Source organism: Tyto alba, unplaced genomic scaffold (assembly GCF_018691265.1).
Source record: "Tyto alba isolate M040663 unplaced genomic scaffold, T.alba_DEE_v4.0 Super-Scaffold_14, whole genome shotgun sequence".
Classification (NCBI taxonomy): domain Eukaryota; kingdom Metazoa; phylum Chordata; class Aves; order Strigiformes; family Tytonidae; genus Tyto; species Tyto alba.
Genome location: NW_024881276.1, coordinates 14,454,780 through 14,476,491, shown reverse-complemented (window position 1 = coordinate 14,476,491; position 21,712 = coordinate 14,454,780). Strand labels below are relative to the sequence as shown.

The window sequence follows — 21,712 nt, the reverse complement described above, 5'->3', positions numbered from 1 at the left end:
CGTGCAAATTGAATGATAGATGCTAGCACAAATGCAATATTAACATGGCAGAAATAAAAAAGTCAAAATCAGAAAATCCCCAAAGGAAGGTTTCCAAGGTATATGTACCTCAGCTACACTGTAGTTCTCCAGTATGGGCCTCATTTCTGAGACCATCCGTGATTTTAACTTCAAGCATTTAAATACTCCTACTGAAACTAGTGAAGATGATGCTAGTGTGCACCTTGTTATGTGATGAAGCTTTAGTTCTAGTAAAAAGTTGCGGACTTACATACATTCAGCTGTTAGCACACGGAGACTAAATCATTTAACTGATATTACAGAAGGTATACATGTCAGACCTAAGCATGTCCTTTACAGTCTCTCTTAGAAGTTAATGTCTTTACCTTAGAATATTGCCAAAACCTCAAAAGCATCAGCATTTGGATATATTTTCAAAAAAGTTTTCCCATTAAAAACACATTAGTAGCCAGTGTTAATATATAGACTATGTTCCAAAATTAATTCTAATACAGTTTTATACAAGCATAAATCCTACTGACTTCTTCCTTAATTTTGGGGTTTTATCCAGAAATGCTTTAATACTGGTAAAATAACTCAATTCCCATTTTTTCCAAATTTAGTCTTCAAGACTTTCCCATGTTATGTATTAGGAAAAAAACCCAACAAATCAGCAAGCATTCTGAACATGCAATAGCTGGCAATTAAATTTCAAGGACTTAATCTCTGCGTAGAACCTCAAAACCTAACACACGGCCCACAGGTAGAAGATCTCCAGCTCAAACCCTGCACTGAAATCTCAAGAAGCAGGGTCCCAGATGTCTCCTTGTGAGATGTTTGTAACATCTTACAGTTTCTGAGACCTTAAGATGCTTTGCCAAGGATAAGCATAGGATTCTATAAACTGTTAAGTATATACAATCCTTCTTCCCCTTTTTAAAGGAATACTTTCTGCATTGTCAAGCCCACAAAAATATATTTAGTTGTAGTAATAACTGACCTTTTTTTGTTTGCATCTTACTCATCAATTTCACCTTCCCCAGGGCTTACCACTACGGTTACACTTCAGCCAGGCCTGCAGGGAGGTGTTTTTTTCCATCGTCATATGAAAGAAGCTAAGCTCTAGAGAGAATGAGAAGATTTTCTTCTGCAAATCCAATCCTCATCACTCAGTATCCTCTAAATGCCAGTAGGAAAATTTACCCCATTGGCATGCAGGAAAAACATAACAAGGTATTGTTTTTCTTGGTCAGGTTTTCAGAGTTATTTCTGACAGAAAACTTTACCATTCAGCGTTTATAGGAAACACAAGTCTATTTTCTGCATCTCCGTTCTTCCCTAATTGCAGCAGTCCTCATCTGCGGTCCACTGTCTTCCTCCCCGGGCAGCTGAGGCAAGGAGAAAGAACTGTGCCTCAGCCCAGTCCCAACTCATCAATGCAAGCAGGAACAAAAGCCACACAAGTCACCTCTCTCATCGGTAACTCCCACATAAAAACCCACCACTATTCCTTCCCCACCCATGCCCTGTAGCATCCGTACTTTGGGTCCCTCATTGTGTCCATCCCAGCTGGGGAAGACTTTGGTGTGATCACCCCCCAATCCATACCCAAAGCCCATCTGACCTCTGCTCAGAGCTTCTCCATGTGGGCAGAGGGACAGACAGACAGACACCCGCTCCCTGCAAGGCCAGGGGAGAAGCTGCAAGAAGCTGCAGCCCCTCATCTTCTCACTTTCACTCAGCATTTCAGCCTGATGCCTCCCCTCCCAGCGGGATGGGATGCCATGGGCTGCCTCGCCACCCATCACCACAGGCACGGAGCTGCCTGCGTGCTCATGATCAGCAAAGCTGGCAGAAATCCTCACAGCTTTAATTCATTCTGAAGACTTCTCCCACCACAGCTCAGGGCAGATCTTGGCCATTTAGAACAGCAAAGGGAAGGACAGGGGTCGATTAGCAAACTTTAACTAGTATTTTCCATGGCACTCCCTTCAGAGTTCCCTGGAATATACTATTAAAAATGAGTGTTTGCTTTTAATCTTTCACACATTCTGTATTTTTAGAATACAAATAGTTACATGAAAATTATTTTGATTAAATGCCACTTTTGCACAGAGGAGTAGATCTTGATGTAAGAAAAAGGTCCTACAATTACAGACCCCTGAAGGAATGAGCTGTTTTATTTTATGGTTATTTGGAACCTTTTGAATATCAGGCTGAAAACATAATAAAAGACTGCGCTTCAGTATTTTGAGGATTTCTGAAGCTTATAAATTTTCCTTTCATTTATAATTGAGAGCTCCTTTTTAAAGTTAGTCAGAAGTGTATTCCAAATAGCTCTGTAAATAGCTAACTAGTACTAGGGAAGGAAAAAGCAATTCAATGAATGTGTCACTTACAGAACCAATGTTGTATCATTCTTATAACATTAGGAAAAATTTCTTCACCAAAAGGGTTGTCAAGCATTGAAACAGGCTGCCTGGGGAAGTGGTTGAGTCACTACCCCTGGAGGTATTTAAAAGACGTGTAGATGTGGTGCTCGGGGACATGGTTTAGTGGTGGAATTGGCAGTGCTGGGTTAACGGTTGGACTTGATGATCATAAAGGTCTTTTCCAACCTAAACGATTCTATGATTCATTAAGCAGCAGACCTACAGAATATGAGAAATTATTAGTTTCAGTCATGAGTAAAAGTATTCACCATTGCACCAAACACTAAAAATGCCCAAACATTCAGAGGCAGTAAAAGAGGATCTTCCAGGCTTCTGCATGACATTTAGAATTATTTTATTACTATTCTAAGATTTCAAGAGTTTGAAGACATGATTTCAGGGATAAGAAAATGTAGTGCTTAGACCAGCAATCTCAATGCTTGAAATTGCTGCATCCCAAGTAAAATTGTTAAAGTACAATTTTTCCACTTTACAGGTTTTTTTAAAGAAAGCATTGCAGTACCGCTAACAAGAAAAGACATGGTGATTAAACGTTTCATGTCCTTTAATAGCTAATCTGAAGTGCTAATGAGTGTTCAAAACATGACAAAAATGTCAACTGTTACAAAGCTTCTCGCTACATCGTGGAGTGATGAATAAACTTCACTTTTTTGTTCTGCTTGAGTCACAATCAGAACATCGCAGATCCAGTAGCTTAAGCACCAAATACACAGAGTTACTTTTTACAGGACTTCCTTAGAGGACTTCTCAGGTGTCTCAGCTCATGCCTACCTAGCGAGGAGGCTTTCTGATTTCCCTCTGCTCCCCACAGCCCACACTTTTGTACAAGGGCAGCCACCAATTTCGGAAACCTAACACTAATTAAAACCACAATATTAAAACCCCACCTTGCCTTCTCAGATTAACCCAGCTGAAAGAGGTCTCTGTTGACTGTGAGATCTTGCAGTGCCCTTCCTTTGGACACAGGCCTGTCTCACCTGCCAGGTAATTTCACCCCCAGTGAGCACGTTAATAACCCATGAACGCCGCTGGGAGGCCGGGGTACGGCAAAAGTTGCCCCCGTGGGCCCGTCGGCGGCTCCGCACCAGCCCTGCGGCACGTCAGCTAACTGGGCTCACCGCCCACACCAGTAACCGCACAAGTAACTGCCAAAGCAAGAGCCGGGAAAGATCTTCTTTTCGTCCCTCCACCAAAACTAGAAAAGCATCGCCACCTGCTCTTCCCTGTAATCTGTCCTGGCGCATGGTAAGTGCCGTAAGCATTTGTCATAATATTTTACCATTAGGAAATAAAACAAGAAAAATGGTGCGTAGTGTATTCAAGGCATGTTACATTAGTTACTTTGGTTTTCTATAATTTCTATGGTATGCTTCTTTTCCTACCAGTCTTGATATTTTAATATCAATTCTTTTATGCAAACTCAGAAACGGAAACAGCTTAGTCTCAGACCGTAAGACAATGCAATTCCAAATTTTCCTTGAGAAAGTCCAAAAATACCCACGAAAATGTTCCTTTTAAAGCCATCACAAATACTGATGCAAATAAAAGAGAGAGCTTACAAGAATGTCAGCATTTACTATGACTATTAATAATGAGTACTCTTCAGGACCTCAACTGTCATTTTGAGTTTAACACATGAACGTACTATACAGACTTACCAAATGATCTATTAATCTTACAGGTAGAGCACTTTTAAAAATCCTTAAAGTCCTATTATGACCTGACTCATATTTTGTAACTTACTGAGCAACCTGTACTGAAGCCCCACCCACCCTTGTAACAAGTGGGATGCATATCCAGCCCCTACCCACAGCAACGTCACGTATCAGTATTTTGTCAAAGCTCTGATATTTCTCATACAGCTTCAGGGAGCTTCTGAAATACGTTTTGGTGATTTGTTTTGTTTATTTTTCATCAGCACAAATTTGTTCTATAGTGTCTAGGTTACTGTAACAGTGATAAGCACCTTGCAAGATCAAAGCAGACCTATAGCTTATAGCAGGAAGGAATTTTACACCAAAGGGTCTCCTATTATATAAACAAAAAAACTTGCAGTACTCCCCCTTCTATTCATATGTTGCCCCTCTCTTTTCATGTATGAAAAAACAGGTCATACAGGGCCTACATTTTACAGAGCTAGAGACAAAGAGACACCCATTCCATTGGTATCCCGCACCCAGCCTCTCCCAAAATACCATGTTATGAATTACAAACACTCTCTCCCCTCCTACATTCAGTCAGAATAACAGTGAACCAGATGGCAAATTGTGATGGCTTCTACTGCTCAGCCAGAAGCGTGCATAATTATCATTTGGTTACCAGATCTCTCCCTTCAAATAACCTACGCAATAATTCACCTTTTCTGTCGTGCCATTCAGGCTGTAACATCCCTAGTGAATGATTCTCTATTTAGGGATGAAGAAAGGTGCCTACTCAAGCCCCTCTCCATTCCTTCCTTTTGGGGAGGTGAGGGTGGTTGGTCTTCATTCTTAAGACTCTTGTATTTGCAAAAAGAGCCAGACTTGTTTGGTCAACAGGCTGAGCAATGATATACTGAATAAAAATCTAATTTGTGAAATTTTAAGCCACTAATAATGACTTTTTCCCTTTTCCACTTGCTATAGAATCTACACCAATATGACCACCAAACAATTTGTCAAGGGACTGCTCGACAGCTGGGACAAAAGTTAATGGGGTCGTTAATCCTCAGTCTACCCCACAGCTTTTGGCACGAGAAAAAGATAGGAGGAAAAGTAGGGTATGCATGATTTGTTTAGAAGGTGACTCCATCTCAACAGCCGATTTGGCTTCCCAGCTGGGTGAAGTTCCTCAGACCTCCAGGTCTCAAATCAGGAGTGACAGGCAGCATGGCAGTCTTCAAGTTCCACCTGTGCACACTCAGATCCGTCTGGTAGAAATCAAAGTGCTGCAATGAGGAGACCACTGGAAAAACATACAAAGCTTCAAATAATCTGAAGGGCATCAACCAACACTGAGTGCCTAAGAAAGTACAAACAACCCTACCTCTCCACTAAAAAAAGGCTTTTTCCTGTCTGACAGCTTTTAAAAAGGTTGCTAGCAAAGGCATAGCGTGTTGTAACGATTTCTTTATTTAAAGCACATTCCCAAGCTTCATGTATCAAATGAAATGTCGCTCAACATAGTCTTGCCATAAAGCTGAGGCTTTTACGCACACAGAGCAAACTGCAACTTACGATGCTAAGCAAGCCTGAAAATGTTTTCTGTGTTAATGATTAACAAATCTTTGTATTTTCCAATATATAAAATGCCTTAATGCCTTATTACTTCTAAGTTATACAAGTCCAAGACAGTGGCGTCCTACAAAACCAGCATCAACAAGAAATGAATCTGTCAAAAAGCAAACAATTTTTGCCTACCAAGCAGGATATATGGAGAGTAATATAATGGAGTGGTTTTAATTAGCTGGGCATATAAAGCTGTTACAAGACAAATTTCTTTCATTAAAAAAAGCAACCAGTCAGTTAGAAATGCTTCAGTGCACTTAAAGTAGACATGACACAAGGCATTTAACCTCCTCCCTCCCCTGTAATGAGGAGGAGCCAGAGGACTTGCGATGCAGTGGATGGCAAGCAGCCGCTTCACCTGCTGCGGAAATACTGGTAACTGCCCCAATAAAGCAAACAATACAGAGGGTCCAGCAACACATGGGAAAAACTTCAGGAGTATGAAGAACCATTTTCTGTAATTTTGTTCAGACATGCCGGAGGAGAGATCCCTACAAAATGAAATGTAGGATTTTTAAGGTTTTCCAGTATTGAGTACATAAGTTTTGTGTACTAACCAAAAATGGTGCCTTTAGCAGCATGGTAGCCACAGCAAATATGCTGTTACTTTGCATAATGCCTACTTAGTTTCAGCACCAGATATTGCAGGTTTTGGTCACTTGGTAAGCATCCCCGCATTCCTAAATATGGGGAGTTTTCTTCATTACTTGTTGGGGTTTGTCTTCCTTTTAATAATCTAAGTGAAATATTTGCTCATTAGTAAAGGCAATTTCTCTTTCCCAGGGTTACATCTCATACCACATAGCTCCTGAGTCACTTATTTTGTACATGTAATTTCAAAAATGTTACAAAAAAAAACCTTAAAAATTTAAAAAATAATTTAACATAAACCCAATGTGACTTGGAATATGTGTGTATGCATAGGACGCCTTTTTTCTCCTCTCCACGTCATACATTTGTATCCCAACATACTGTTCCCCACTTACCCCCTTTCTTCAGGCTAGAGCTGCACTCCAAAGAAGGGCTATGCCAGCTCCTCCTTCTCCCACAGCGGCCAGGGAATACATCACAAACATCAATTAAAAACCCACTGCACAGATTATTAGCAGAGGAGTTACACTGCCCAGGCCCACAGAAACACTCACCGACTTAAAGACAGAAATCAGATGCCTGAATTTAAGACCACAGTCATCAAAAGCCACTCTTAAATCTTTCAGGACATCATTACAGACAGTTTTGTCTGATGAAATTAGGATGGAGACTGACCCATCCTTGTCTCCAAACCCTGTTCTTGCCAATGCCACCCTGGGCACACCAGACACATGCACACACACACACCAGCCAGGATGTTAAAGGTATTTAAGAGCACAGGGAACCTTATGCTCCAAACCCTTGTTCCCAGGAAGATTAAAAGATTATGGATAAAATGAACAACAAAATATAGACAGTCCTGAAAACAAAGCTGGGAATCCAAGACTCCCCCTTGCAGCTAAATGCGGATTCGCTGGACAGCAGTTTCTTATTTTTAACGTGGTTTTGGGAACAGAGATTACAAGATATTGTATGAATGTTGGATTGTTCCCCTCCAGTTCAAAACAAGTCATTGTTCTGGGATGGGAAACTGTGGTTTCTCAAAAGACAAACATCCCTCCTTGTTTGTTTCATTAAACTGGCAAAAGAAAATTTAATTCAAATTAAGAAAACTCATATTCAAATGGATCCACTGGAGAAAAACAATTGATATTTATGTGCTGTTGCCACTTTGCACTCATTACAGGGGCTAATGTTTTGCAAGACACATCTTTTAAACCTTACAAAGCTTATTATTTACTATCTCCTAACAAGCATGACTTCATTTCAAGAGCTGGCACACATCCCATTGTGAGAATCTAATCTTTAATAACATATCCTAATTAAATATGCACATTTAATACTAAAAACAAAAGCTAAAATTCAAAACAAAACAAAAAACATTCATTTGACAAAACAAAGCAATTGGATTAGAGCACACAGAGCAAACTTAAATAAAGTCACATATGCCACAGCAAAAAGTCATTAAGGGAAGGGGGATAAAAAGGAAGAAAAAAAAAAAACAAAAACAAACAAACAAAAACAACAAACAAACAAAACAAAACAAAAAAAAAAACCACAACAGGCAGACAACTCTTTATAGCCGGCCTTATCTGACCTCTCTGAACTCCTAGCTAGTTTACTCCCCATCTGTCATATGATAACAACTTTAAAGGGCACACATCTAAGAACTCATTGAAAGTTCATTCAAGTCAATTGTTCTTATGGTGCTCCATTACATGCAAGGAGGGTGCATTCTTCTAGAGGAGCTACACGTATTTATTTTTCTCAACACTGATGGCTGATTTTCACCATTAAACCATTTTCAGTTTATCATTTTGTGCTGTTCCACAGTGACAGAAAAATCTTAAAATGGTAAGCAGTAAACAAAAATAACCTCTTGAGATTTAAATACCTAATCATGCCACTAAAAAGCTATTTCTCTCTATTTGCTCATTTTTAAATTACTGTAATCTGGAAGCCATTTTTCTAGGGAGTACAGTCATAACATTTGACATTACTGAGATGCTTTGAACTCAAAAACTTTGAGCTGCAACTTTGTAAACTGCCATAACACTTTGAAAGATTCTATCAAAACAAAAGTAAATTAGATAAATCTGTAATTTTAGAAACAATTTTATCATCGATTGAAACTAAATCCCAACACACATCAATCTTTTCCTTCAGAGGTCTCATTTTAATTCTTTCTTGAGGTGAATTTTGATTTAGTAAGATTTATCAAAACAGTATTCTGCAGGAAACTCCTTACAGTATTTCAGAGCACTAAGCAAGAGGGTACAGGCTTAAGATTTACAGTTTTAATTCTTAGGGTAAATACGAGTCAATTACCTTGTAAGAAGTAGACCATATTACTGAACATAGACAAAGAGGAAATCTAATGAAATGACAAGACAATATTACAATTCCTAGATGTTATTTAATTCTGCCTGTTAGTTGAATTAATTTCATACATATGCAATTGAAGAGTTATGAGAACGTTCATTTTTCCTTTGGATCTAAAACATAACCATTCTCACCACAGACTGCAATACATTATCAATTGAAAAACAAATGTTCTCTAAAATAAGGATCTTTCAATTTTTTTTTTTTTATAAGGAGCTGGGCATCAAAGTTTTTATTCAGCTTTAGCTTCTTTTCAACTAGAAAACAAATTTTCAGTTAATTTTTGTTTGTTTGAAGGAACACATCACATATCAAAGTTACATTTTCAGTTATTCTATCACACAGAGCACTCATTCCTCCAAACAGGAATTTGCACAGACCTGCGGAGGTGAAAAGAATTCAGGACAGGGTATCCTGCAGTCTCAAGCCCCTTCCCCACAGTCCCTGGCACGTGGATGCCCGGGCAGCCACCCGCAGCATGCCGCTGCACCCTGCTGCGGAAAGCAACGGTCTCAGGAAGACAGATAAACCCCTGTGATCTGATGACACCACCAGAGGCAGTCACTAATTGTCTGGTCTGTTCGGGTTTACTCATTCATATCTCATTAGCATTAGTTACCTCCAGTTCATAATTGAATAGTTCAGTGTGGCTTACAGTGAGCTGAGGGACAACAGTTGGGATGAACAAGAGAAACTAGATGATGTCCAAATAAGTAGCAGAAAAGGGTTTTATAGACCTAGCCAGCACATGCAAAGAATCACTGAGCTCCCTGTCAGCTTGGTAAACTTTTAGTAACTGAAAAGAAATTACATTTAGCCTTCCACAACAAATTTTATCTTTTAATCATCTAGAGAATACTACATAATACATGGAGTATATTTTCATAGAAAACTAATTTTTTTGTCTTGCACCAACTGTTTTGTTTTTCCCGAGACCTTGGGTCAGTAAATTGGTAAGACCATTTTCAAATACTGACATTTCCATCAGGGAGATGGCTAACACTCCTTCATTAGCTTTGCCATGACTCTTCAGCTGCCTTATTCAAGCCAAAGTAGTTACCAGGAACACCAAATTCTTTTTTTAAAAGTTAAAAAAAAAAAAAAAAAAAAACCAACACACATACAAGGGAACATGCTAATATTAGGAATGTGGAAGTTTCATGATTGCATATGCACCATTTTTACTTTCTATAGTTGCTAAAGGTAGCTTCATTCTAACTCATGCAGGCATTCAAATGCTATGACAGCAATGTAATTTGCTAAAGCAGACATTTGAAACAATCCTTTAAAGGCTATGAAATATCCAGTCCTTTAAAAAAATTAGTTTATTTGCTCTCAGGTAGCCCTGTCATATACATAACTTTTTTATTTTTCTAATGATAAACTGTCCTACTTCCTTCAAACATTCAGATTGACACTTACATGGAAATTTCTTACATGCGATGATTACGGTTCCAGGCTGAACCTCCCTCTCTCAAATCCACATGCAGAGCATGACAAATTATTCACACCACACTGTGCTCTTGGATTCAATTATCAGGACTCCAGAAATAGGCTTTTGACCACAGACTGCATTAAATAGCTAAGATCCATATGGTTTAAAACATACAATGAAATAATGGCTAAAGTAATGAAAACTACATCTTATTTTGATGTCTAGCACCCAACAGTGAAATTACTGATCACAGGTATTTTCAAGAGGACCTGTGGGGCACAACACTCAAGACTATGCTAAAAAACAAAGAAAAATTTAAGAAACAATAAGCTTCCACACTATAGGTTAAACTAACATATAGTTAGTTTTATTTTAACATATTTGAAGACTGCAATATTTGAACAGAACAATAAATACCTCTCTGAAAAGCAGTAACGACCACTTCATCATTGTGCACTTACAGAAAGTTTTTTAAACAAGTAAAAGACTACAAAAACACACTAACCAATTCATATTTGTTTTTCATATTATCTCTAATAAAACAAAGTTTACCAAAAAGAGCCACGCTTAAACTCTTAAGAGAACTGGAGACAAAGGGCGCACAGTTCTACCCAAGACAATAAACAAGCCAGCCAGAATTCAACCAATGCTGAGCACTCAAGAAGGTACTTTTTGGATATTTCACCCCATACTTGAGTCACACTTCAATCAGCATAATCAAGAAGAAAATTGTTATTTGTTTGGCGCACACAAAGCAGGACAAGTATAGATTCACAGTAATTGACTGTAGACAACATAAGTTATTTTTTCAGAGAGCAACTTCTACATTGTGTTCAACAGGTCCCTGCACTGGTATATCATGAAAATCTGAAACAAAACAAGGACAAGAACGGCACTGCACCTAGCAAATAAAAGTATCAACTGCGTGAAAGCAACAAACAAAACTACAAAACAAGTAAAGAAAGGCAGGCACATGTCAGTAATGGATATCAATGAGGGGAATCCGGTTACAAAGATTTTAATTATTAACATGGAATTTAATCAGGGTGCTAGTTAACTCTCACACTATTATGAAGAATGCCAGCAAGCCTTCAGCAGCCACAGCTGGTCAAGATTTCTGGTTGACATCCCACTAAAAACACCATGGTCTCTTGTCATTCCCATAAAGGGTTTCAGTGTTGACTCAGAGGGAAGAATGCCATCTCGTGAATTACTCAGACAACACTGACATGTCCCACATATATTTACTTGGCCTCATTATGCAAAGGAAGGTTTTCTTCACCTTCTTATTGATGTGAAGATTATCAGGAGAGAAAGGAAAGAGAGAAGGAAGGGAAGCCAGGGAAGAAGAATCTATTTTAAAATAGGTCATTTATAGTTGTAGCTATTGGCAACTGGTGGATCTGGCCAAACTAAAAATAAATTGTACACTTTAACAAAAACAGTAATATTATAAACTTCTATACGGATGACAATCATGCTCTGTGGGAGGGTAGAGCCCTTAGAGGTGACCCAGCCAGCAGCTCAGCAGTATCCACGGGTACGTTCATCCTTCCAAATACAAGAGGGCCAAGGATGAGGTCTCAGCATTACCCCTGCCCATGCGTACCCTTAGCTCCCATCCTAACATTCCTCCAGACCATTTTGGCCAACTTGCACAGGAAGATTTCATTCCATCAGCAGTATTAGACCAAGCGGTGCAGGCATAGCCCCATCAGTAATATCAGAAGTTATGTGAAAATGGCTCTAATGCTTGCACAGCTCAGCTGGACATCCACTGTCCACTGACCACCCACAGCAGACCAGTAAATCCCACCAGAGTAGTCTCCACAACATTCACAATCAAAAATTCAGCATTACCAAAGGCACTGTTCCACTCACATCAGTAGTTGTTTGATGTTGATGTGAGTCTTACACCATTTATTTTAAAAAGCTACTTGAACCTTTAATTTAAAGGCTCAATTAATTCTCATCAACTTTTTGCCCTCTTCTACACACACCACAGAAGGTATAATACAAAAGTATAGCTCTTTGCATGCCACTATATTAAAATAATACACTTCAGCTGAATAAAGTTTAATTACGGCTTACTCTGGTACACTCATATATTAATTAACAGTTTACTTGGAAATTCCCACCATATGGTACAGTAGCAGATGTTAATCATGTAAGGCCAAACACTTTGAAATTACTGTTCTAGGCACTTCATTTGAGGTACTGAGTGCCCTAAATTTCTACTTAAAGAATACACTGGAAATGCCAAGCACCCTACAAGGTGCACACTCAGAGCTATTTTCTCAAAGATAATATTATTTGGCAGATAAGCAGAACAAAAAGGGCTAGACTTTCAAGCCTCTGGTGCTTTAAAATGACTTGATATACTGAATTCCCTTTGCATAAGAGAAATGCCTGCACTGGAGACCTCAAGGAAAAAATGTTTCATTTACCAGACATCTGCTAATCCCCATATGCAGTGAGGGTGAAACCTGCATGTGAGTGGATACTTGTGTAGCATTCCAGTTCTTGGGTGCACCAAGCCAATGGACCTGTGTCTTCCAGCCCTTCACTCTTCAGTCACAGGAAAGGAGCATTATAAGGGGCAGCAGACGCTTGCTCTTGGATGGTCAACTATTTTAAATTTTAGAGCAGATGTCCTGCTAGGTCCAACTCCCTGCACAGTGCTGAAAGTAGGTTCACGTGGCAGTTGCTTTCCACTGCATTTTCACTGTAACATGGACCTAATATTGGGCTCCCAAAATTCTTCTTCTTGAAAAATACAACTCATCTCCATCTCTTCATCTTTTTAGAAAAAGTGGATGCATTTGGAAAGCTGGAAGAGATGAATGAAGAAAATGTGGCATTTCAGTTTCACAACACAGCCCTTCCATAATTGGATTTTTTTTTTTTTTCGGTAAGGTATTTGGGAACCCTTATCCTACAGCATTTGCCTTGATAACTATTCAGCTTCTAAACAGAAGGTTTAAAGGTTTCATTAAGTAAATTATTTAAGCAGTAAATGTGACAGTAGCACAGTTTTGTTTTATTTGGATCTAGAAATCTAAAGCTAAATTATCACACTAAATGTAAATGCTTGCTATAGGTGATTATTCATATAGTTATCCTGTGATTTAATAAGGAAATTGTAACTTCTTGGAGAAAAAAAAAAAAAAAAAAAAAAACAAAAAAAAAAAAAAAAAAACCAAAAACACAGAACAGCATCAGCATAGCAAGGAAGCCTGGTGAGCGAGTTTTCTCTTTCTCTTGGTTGCATACCACGGAATGCAGGCCTATACATGAAGAATTTTCTCAGGAAACAGCTTTCCCCTATTCCTCTGGAAATCAGTAACAAACATTACTACCTGACTCTGAGACTACAGCACAGTCAAATGCTACAGTAACATTACCCAGATTAAATGGTTACCTACACTTCTGAGGAGCAGACAGAAAGGCTAGACCACTTGCCACTTCAGGTTTTAGCAGATAAAACTGCCTGGTTTGTTACTGATGGAGTGCTAAAAGGCAACAACTTGCAAAGATTCTAAAAATACATCTGTATATATATTTCAAAACTCTCATCTGAGAAGTGATCTGGCTTATATCGCCACCTTGCAAAATTCTTGACACCCATTAACCAGAAATGACATTTGTAAATTTCTTGGTTTAACACTGCAGTGTGCAAATAAATCTGAATAAGCTCAGAATATAGAACTTCGCTGAACTGTTTCAAAAAAAGCACTTGAGAAAACATATTGTGAGGCCATATTTAAACTAACAGATGTTTCAGAAACAGAACAATATGTTCAAACAAAATAAAGGTGTAAACAGGCAGTGTTAAAAAAGCTTCACAACTAGCACATTAATTTCAGTAGAGTGAGATCACTTCATCTAGGAAAGCTCCCTCCCCAAAAGATCATTAATTTAGAAATGAATTATCATATTATGCTTAAAATTTGGCTGCATGAATTATTTGCAGAGTGACTGCTTATGTAACATTGCATTTGCTATGGCAACACCAGGGTGTTAGGCTTTGTCACAGCCCCGTTTCAATTGAAGTTTCATTTTCTGCTGATAAACAATGGCAGGAGAGGTTTTCTAATCACAAACTAAGATGCCCTAAAACACATCACCATGACTGATGTGGTGGCCATTGATACTGCTAAAATTCCTTACATCAGAAGGGCAAGCAAAAAGTGAGAGATCCACAGGAAAAATAAACAAGCTAAAGAGAGAGATCCTCCAGCACTGCTTTCACTACAATTTTAAAGCCAGAGTCCCTAAAACTAAAGTTTGGAATAGCGCAGTTTGACTCTTGACTATCCGTCTTTTTACAAACTCCCCTCTCCAAAAAGACCCCAACTTGTCCTACTGAAATTCTTATTACTTTTTTTACAAATGGAGTAACTATCTATACATTTAAAAGTTTGGGAGTTCATGAAAATTAACTCCAACTACAGCACTATTTCACATTTTTCTACAGCTTTTCCACAGCTTTTCTTGCTAGACATTACAGTAGAAGTCGTAACTCCATTTAATAGCATCACTTCAAAGCTAATGAAGTACTACATGTACCCTCCAATACTGCAAAACTTCAGTTTGCTTTTCTTGGGAGAAAAAAAAAGTTTTAATGCTGACAAATTGTAAAACACCTGATCTGTTCCACATATGGCACTTCGCAATGACTATTCAAGCCCATGACTATTCTACAACTCATCAGTCATCTACACAAGCTTCACAAGGAACTAAAGTTTCAGAATCAAGCATTTTTCATACTCTTAAATATCCAGCTTTTGTTTTTCTGAGACAACTCAGCCTTTTCCACATTATTTCTAATAGTCACATTTGTTAAGGGCCCTACCAAAAGCCATATGAAGGGAAGCAGCATAAAAAAGCACCTTTAACTCAGTAAACCATTGAAAAAAAAACAAAACTAAAAAGGTGGAAAAAATTGAAAGCCTGAAATGAGGTACATACATATGTGCAAGCAAACCTCCTCTCTACCATAAAGTAGATGCTCACAGGCCTTTGTAGCACTATAGTCCAGCCTACAATCCAGAAAAAGCTCTCTCCTAAACACTGTCTGTAACAGTCTTCTTCAGAGAAAGCCAAGGCAAAAAAATGAGGTAGATCTGATAGTGACCCTGAATACAGGAGTTATCCTTACTGTTTGTAAAACCTAAGTCCATTTGCTAGATCCCAGCGCTGGGAGAGGGCTCATGCCTTCACTGATGAGCTTCCCTGCTCCTGTTCAGTGGTTCAGGAACTGCAGCGGGACAGGGGTGTTGCCACACAAGTCCTAGGGCTCTGCACATGCAGGAACAGGAGTAAAAGGATCCCCACGGCAACATTTTTTAAAAAAAATCATTATTAAGCATTAGAGTCTTTCATTTCAGAGCATTCTCACAAACTCTTGTGTTTTCTTGAACACGTTATTCCCGTTACACAAAGTGGAGCACAATTGTCGGCAGCCCATGACGACTCCGTGCAAACACACATGCTACTGAAAATGGACATGAACTTCTGTACACGAGAAGCAGACAACTCAGTTCTTAAATCCATGCAATACTCATTCATCCAAATGGGGACCTTTTGCACTCTGCTTTCACTTTGCTAGCACATTCATGTTTCTCCTTCTCTTCCCCCAGTCCTAAATATTTACATCCTTCTAAACAGTGGTAGAGTTTATAGAGGTAAAAAGCCCCCGTCCCTTAGCATTAGAAGGCTTCAGAGCAACTCCATGCCTCAGACGTCAGCTTCTTGAGTATGACTATCATTACAACGGTTTAAGCTGTATGAGCCTAGCATAAGCTCTACAAGCTGTCATTCAGCAAACAAAAAATAAATATTTAATCTTTGTTAGATAAAGTAATATCGATTTTTCCAGGTGGATTGTCTTTTTTAACAGATTCTGCCATTGAGAGATGGTACTGAATTAAAACTAAATATTGTTGAAAGCAGCAAGTCCTTATCAAGCTACAGTCATTATAAGTAACTTCAGACAAAAGAAGTTAAATTAAAAGACTCAGTTAAAAACATCCAATGTTTGGAAAGTAACTGCATGTCTTGGAGTTTTCTCAGCACCTCAAAAATCAAAAACACATCTGACACGTTCCCTTCCTGAGTCAGTGAAAGCCATGACGTTCAACGGCACTCGCCTATGCAACGTGCCAACGTCTTGTAACGCGGCAGTGAAATCCACATATGTCCTCCAAAGGGAAGGCAGAGGAGGTGATTGACACAGTTTCAGCTCACTGATCCATGCAGGGCCTTTAAAATTAGTACTAAATATATGAAAAGCAAAATAATACACAGTTTGAATCAATTTAAATATTCATCTTATCCTCCACGTACAATATGCCATCCTGTGGGAGAGATGAGCTAATCAATCTGCTCTTTTTCCAGCTCTATGACAGTTAACCTTCTGTCAGCAGGTTCATTTTAAACCATACAAAACCTCATATGCTGACACAGGCTCCACTCATTTTGTCCTTTTCTTTTGAAAGTTTTAACTGGTACTTTGGTCCACAACTTATCATACACATTTTCATAGGTTGAAATTTAGGTAGTCACTTATGTGCATAACCAATTCCAGGTACAACTCTGTATCTCAGCAGCATTAGAGTCCATAGGCTATTAAAGGATCCCTAGTCCAACCGTGTATATCAAGGAATTAAAAAGTGACAAGACATTGGAAAGACTCTATTTTATTCCATGAATACCCACGGTCTTGACCCTGCTCCCTATCCAGCCATCCAGCCCAGAGTCGGCACTTTTATCTAACACTTCTGAGTGGGAATGCTTTCCCTGTCTTCATTTTTCATGTCCTTTAATATTAGGGCAGTGATAAAGCATTGGGTCTGAACAAAATGCCACTGAGGTAATGGCTCTTTTGCCTAAATAAAGAATTCCAGACGGGGCCTTTTATTGCAAATGTTCAGGTCATACCAGCAAGACCATCACGAAAACACTGAGAGCAATAAAATCTAAAGTGTTTCATTTCCCCTCACTTCCAGATAACTGTAAACAACGTTAAACAGTAGGATTTTCCTTTTTCAGGAAAGATTTTGCTTTGAACATTGAAATCTGTTTTTAAGAATGCCCTTTAGAGAGCTGCTCTGAGCAGGCACATTACGTTGCAGGGCACTTACTTCAAGGAAGAGGTTAAAACAGAGTTCAACATTTATAATTCTGTAAAATAAGCCCAGCAAGTCAGCAAAATATTCTCGCATCTTGAAGTTTAATGTAATTTATGCAAACCAGACTTGACTGCTGCTAATGCAAAGACCACTAATGCACTCACCCCAAAGTTCTCATGACAAAGACACGTTCATGTTTTACTCATTGAACTGTCTTGGGTACCTCTTAAAACACAAATAAGCTATTTTTGAGAACCTCAGAAATGTAATTTGTTGGAGACAATGTGTTTAAAGCATCAGAAGGGCATTTTTTTTCACACAGATTTCAATAACATTTCTTGCAACACTACAAAGGATAAGTGAGGAAAACGAAGTTGTTGCAGCCAAGACCGATTGCCCTTATCCACACCGTCCTTCCCCCAAACTCGGCAAGGTGTCATCCAGCAGGCAGGAGCAGACCTGCCCATGGCTGCTGGTCATACTTATTTCCAAGGCTCAACTTCTGGAATTACTGTGGCTATCTAGGAGGTTTTTCTCAAACAGTGCTAGTCAAAGGCTGGTGCTCTGTCTCTTTGCACCTCATTCTAAATGAAGGTTCATCTGCAATTCAGAATAGAAAATGAAGAAAAGAAAGCTTGAAGTGATGTATATGTGTTTGTTCAGTAAAAATTAAAGTACTCCAGAGAACCAATTGAGCTTTTGCACTAAAATAAACCGGTTAAACACTAAAAAGCAAGCTTCCTAATCCAAAAAGTAGGCACAATTGCAGTAACTGTTTTTTTTTGTAAAGTTCACATAATTTTAAAAAAACAGATCTACAGCACTGTTAGTCACAGGTTTCTAACCACAAACCTTTATCCAGCCTCACAATTTTTAATGTTATCATTTAGTCAGCCTGTTGTCTTTAAATAACTGATTTCATACTGATGCAGCACAAAAACAGACTATGCAATGTACTTCACCTGTCATTTATGGGAAGTATTTGATGTATTACATTTTTGAAATGTTTTAAAAATTCACTGTCTGCAAATTCCTTATTTTTTCTACATTCCCAAAATATGGGAGAGGTATCTCAGATGTGGATTTGAAAAAATCTCCTACACAACCTTTTTTTTTTTTTTTTAATATAGAAGTAAAAATGTTGGAAGCTAAATAGCTGTAATAAAACATTTTGAAGTTGAAAAGTCTTTGCTTTAAGTACTGATCATCTGTAGCTCCTTCAAGTTTTTTATTAATATTTACTAAATTGTAAGATGAAGTATCACATTACTCTTTTTTTTATTATTAGTAGTAGTATCCTATGGGTTGAGAATGCTTCAAAACCAGCAAAACTATATATATTACTGAATATAATTATAACTCAACAGCTATAAATGCCAGGATTGAATAACTGAAAACATATGCTATATGCTTGAAATTTTAAGGATGATGAAACTGTCACATTAGTAGCACGCAGCATGTTACAAAGAACTCCCACAATGTAGCAGTTGTTCAAAAGTTGTACCCATTCGGTCATTCTATCTTTATAAAAAGATATATAATACTAGTTGGTGATTTATTCAAAACACAGCTGCAGTGTAACTTAAAGGTAATAACAAAAACAAAACAAAACAAAAAAAAAAAATCACAAGAAGACCTTTTTTTTTTTTTAATTGCAGCGTTAAAGCCACGTCGGTGCATTCAGATTAACAGAAAAGCATTTCCAGAAAGTCCAAATTTTATTCTCATTAGACTTTATTTTGGGGAGGACAGGTGAGGGAGCGGGAGGAGGAGGAGGGCAGCAGTGCAAATACACGTCAGCCCGTCGGACTCTTCCAGGCTCGTGTAAATCACGGATCTTTAAACGCCGCCCCCGGGGACGGGGATCGCGACCCCTCCACGCGTGGGTGCCCACGGCCCGGCCGCAGGGGCGGAGGGGGGGGTGCAACCCCGGCGCTCCCGCGGGCGCGGACCGACCCACCGACCCCGCCGCCTGCGGAGCCCCCCCCGTCCCCCCCCCCGCGGGGCGCGGCTGCATCCCTGCCCCCCCCCCCCACCCCCCACGGGCGTTCGCCCCACGTTAGGTTAAACTTTTATTTCGCGAGCCATTTCGCACCGAATCTGTCGGGAGCCGCCGGCCACGCTCCTCGCATCCCCGCGCTTCTGGGGGAGGGGGACGACGACACCCCCCCCCCCCCACAGCCCTACCGCGGCCGCCGCCCGGGAGCATCCCGGGTCCCCCGGGCACAGCTTTCACCCCACTCACCCACCCCCCACACCCCTCCCGCTCAGCTTCATGAGCCGCCGGGGGTCCCCAGCTGCACCCACCCCCCCCCGCCGCCCCGCGCCCGGGGGCAGAGGGGGGAGCGCGGCCCCACGCCCCGGGGCAGCCCGGGGCCCCCGGACCCCTCACTGCTCCCTCGGCGCGTCCCCGACGGCCGCCCGCCTCTCTTCCCTCCCCCCCCCCCCCAAGCCAAAACGCCGGGAGAGCCGGCGCGGGGGAATCCGCAGAGCTCTCCGCACCTGCGGGGACGGGGCCGGTGATGGGAGAAGGGGGAACCGCGCAGCCCCGCCGCCGCTCCTCACCTTTCATCCAGTCGACGACTTGGCTCGGCGACCACTTACTGACGGGCTCCATGATGAGGGCCATGGGGGGCGGGGGGGGGGGGGGGGGGGCGCGGGCGGCCGCCGCTCTCCGGGCGAGGGGTGAGGCTGAGCGGGGCGGCGGGACCGCGCTGCCCGGAGCCCGGGCGGCGGCGGGAGGAGGAGGAGGAGGAGGAAAGAGCCGCTAAATCCTCGCTTGCCTCCGCTCCGCTCCGCTCGCCGCCTCTGTGCCTCTCTGGGGATTTCAGTTCATGTTGCCGGCTCGGCGAGGAGGGGGAGGAGGAGGAGGAGGAGGAGGAGGAGGAAGGGGGAGGAGGCGGCGGCACGCTCCGACGCCTCCCGCCCCCACGGGCAGCGGCGGCGGCTCCCGGCCCCGCCGAGAGCTCGGTCCCCGGGCGGCGGAACGAGGTGGGGGGCTGGCGGGGCCGTGCCGTGCCGTGCCGTGCCGTGCCCGGCTCTGCCCGCCGGCTCCGCGGCTCTCGGCGGCAGCCGCCGCGCTGGTGTCTTTTTCTCCTGGCGGAAATGACGAGGCGGCTCCTTGCCACCCGAAATACCTCCAACTGAAATGGGAAGCGGCACCCGAGGGCCGCCCGGGGCGGGGGAGCGGCGGGGGGGGGGGGGGGGCGGGATGACTAGCAAGGTACTGCCGGCGGGGGGCGGGGGGAGAGGCGGGGAGGGCCGGGCCTGGGGCGGTGGCAGCGCCGGGCACCTGCTCCCGCCCGGCCGGGGGCACCGGGGCGGGGGGGGGGTGGTTAGGGGGCGGGGGGGGCCGGGTCTGCAGGGGAGCGCAGCCAGCAGCACCGAGCTGGCGCTTGGGGTTTGGGTTAGCTGGGTTTTTTTCCCCTTGAAAAAAAGCATCGCTGCGTGGGCGGGAAAGGTAATTATTTATTTATTTGTTGGTTGGTTAAAGTAAAGCCCGACTGTCAAACGGCTGTGAGGGACGGTGTCGCCGAACGCCTCGAAGGGGCCGTGCTGGCGGGCGGCGGCGGCGGCCGGGGTCTGCTGGCGGCCTCGGGCAGGGAGAGGAGCTGCCCCTCGTTATTTCGCCTGCCTCGGCCCGAGGGTGCGGATAGTGGGGCAAACTGGCGTGAGGTCAGCTAGCAGAATTGGGGTGGGTAGGAATGGGGCGACCTCAGCAGGGAGAGGGCACCGCGGGGGGCTCCTCTGCCCACGCTGCCCCCTGAGTTGCCCCGCCAAGGTGTGGTGGCTGCAGGTGCGAAAATCCGCCGTCCCTGCAGCGGACCATCGTTGCTGGAGCTGCTCGTCTTCTCGTTGCGTCCTCCCCAGGCCACATCGTCCTAGAGGCTACCCCGGGGGGGCAATTCCTGTGCCACAGTGTCTGTTTGTAGGTGTCCCTCCCAAGCCCAGAGCGATTCCGATGGCTGTGGGTGCTTTTCAAGCATGTCTTCCTAGGAGCCTCTGCTCTGAGGAGGTGGTGCCCCAGCTCTCCGAGATCCAGGCGGAGGATAAATTCCGCTAAAGGGTGTTTTCCTGCTACTTGAGTTGGCCGGTGCGCAGCTTTGCTTGCATTTGCATTCTCCTTGCTCCTCCTGCCAAGGCTGAGGCGACGGCCATCGAGATGTTCCCTTTGACAGTGTCGGCTGCTGAACGCCAGCTGCTGACGCTGACTTTTAATATCTATGTGAGGAAAAAAGAGGATTCCCTCAGCCCCAAAGTGGCAGTGGTGAAGGAATCCCTTTGCATGGCACAAGCAGTGACAAAAACTCTCCCGGTTTGATACGGGGGGCTGCAGTACTAGCGATGAGGGCCAGTAAGGCACTCGTAGGGTTGGTGACACCTCTCCTTGGAGACCCAGGAAGTCTCCCCCCAGCAGCAGTAGTTAGACTTGACTCTCACCGTAAAGGTTGT

The 21,712-nt window shown here is 42.2% G+C and overlaps 1 protein-coding gene across 9 annotated transcripts in view; it reads right to left on the bottom strand.

The window, feature by feature from the left end:
• The window catches only part of CNKSR2 (connector enhancer of kinase suppressor of Ras 2), a 220,331-nt gene extending 200,344 nt beyond the window's left edge, over nt 1–19,987 (bottom strand). For all 9 annotated transcript variants that reach the window (XM_042788744.1, XM_042788745.1, XM_042788746.1 and 6 more), the window contains exon 1: nt 19,826–19,987. In XM_042788744.1, the coding sequence (XP_042644678.1) occupies nt 19,826–19,889 (64 nt within the window). In that variant the 5' untranslated portion in view covers nt 19,890–19,987. The remainder of the gene's footprint in view (nt 1–19,825) is intronic.
• Between the last annotated feature and the right edge of the window lie 1,725 nt (nt 19,988–21,712).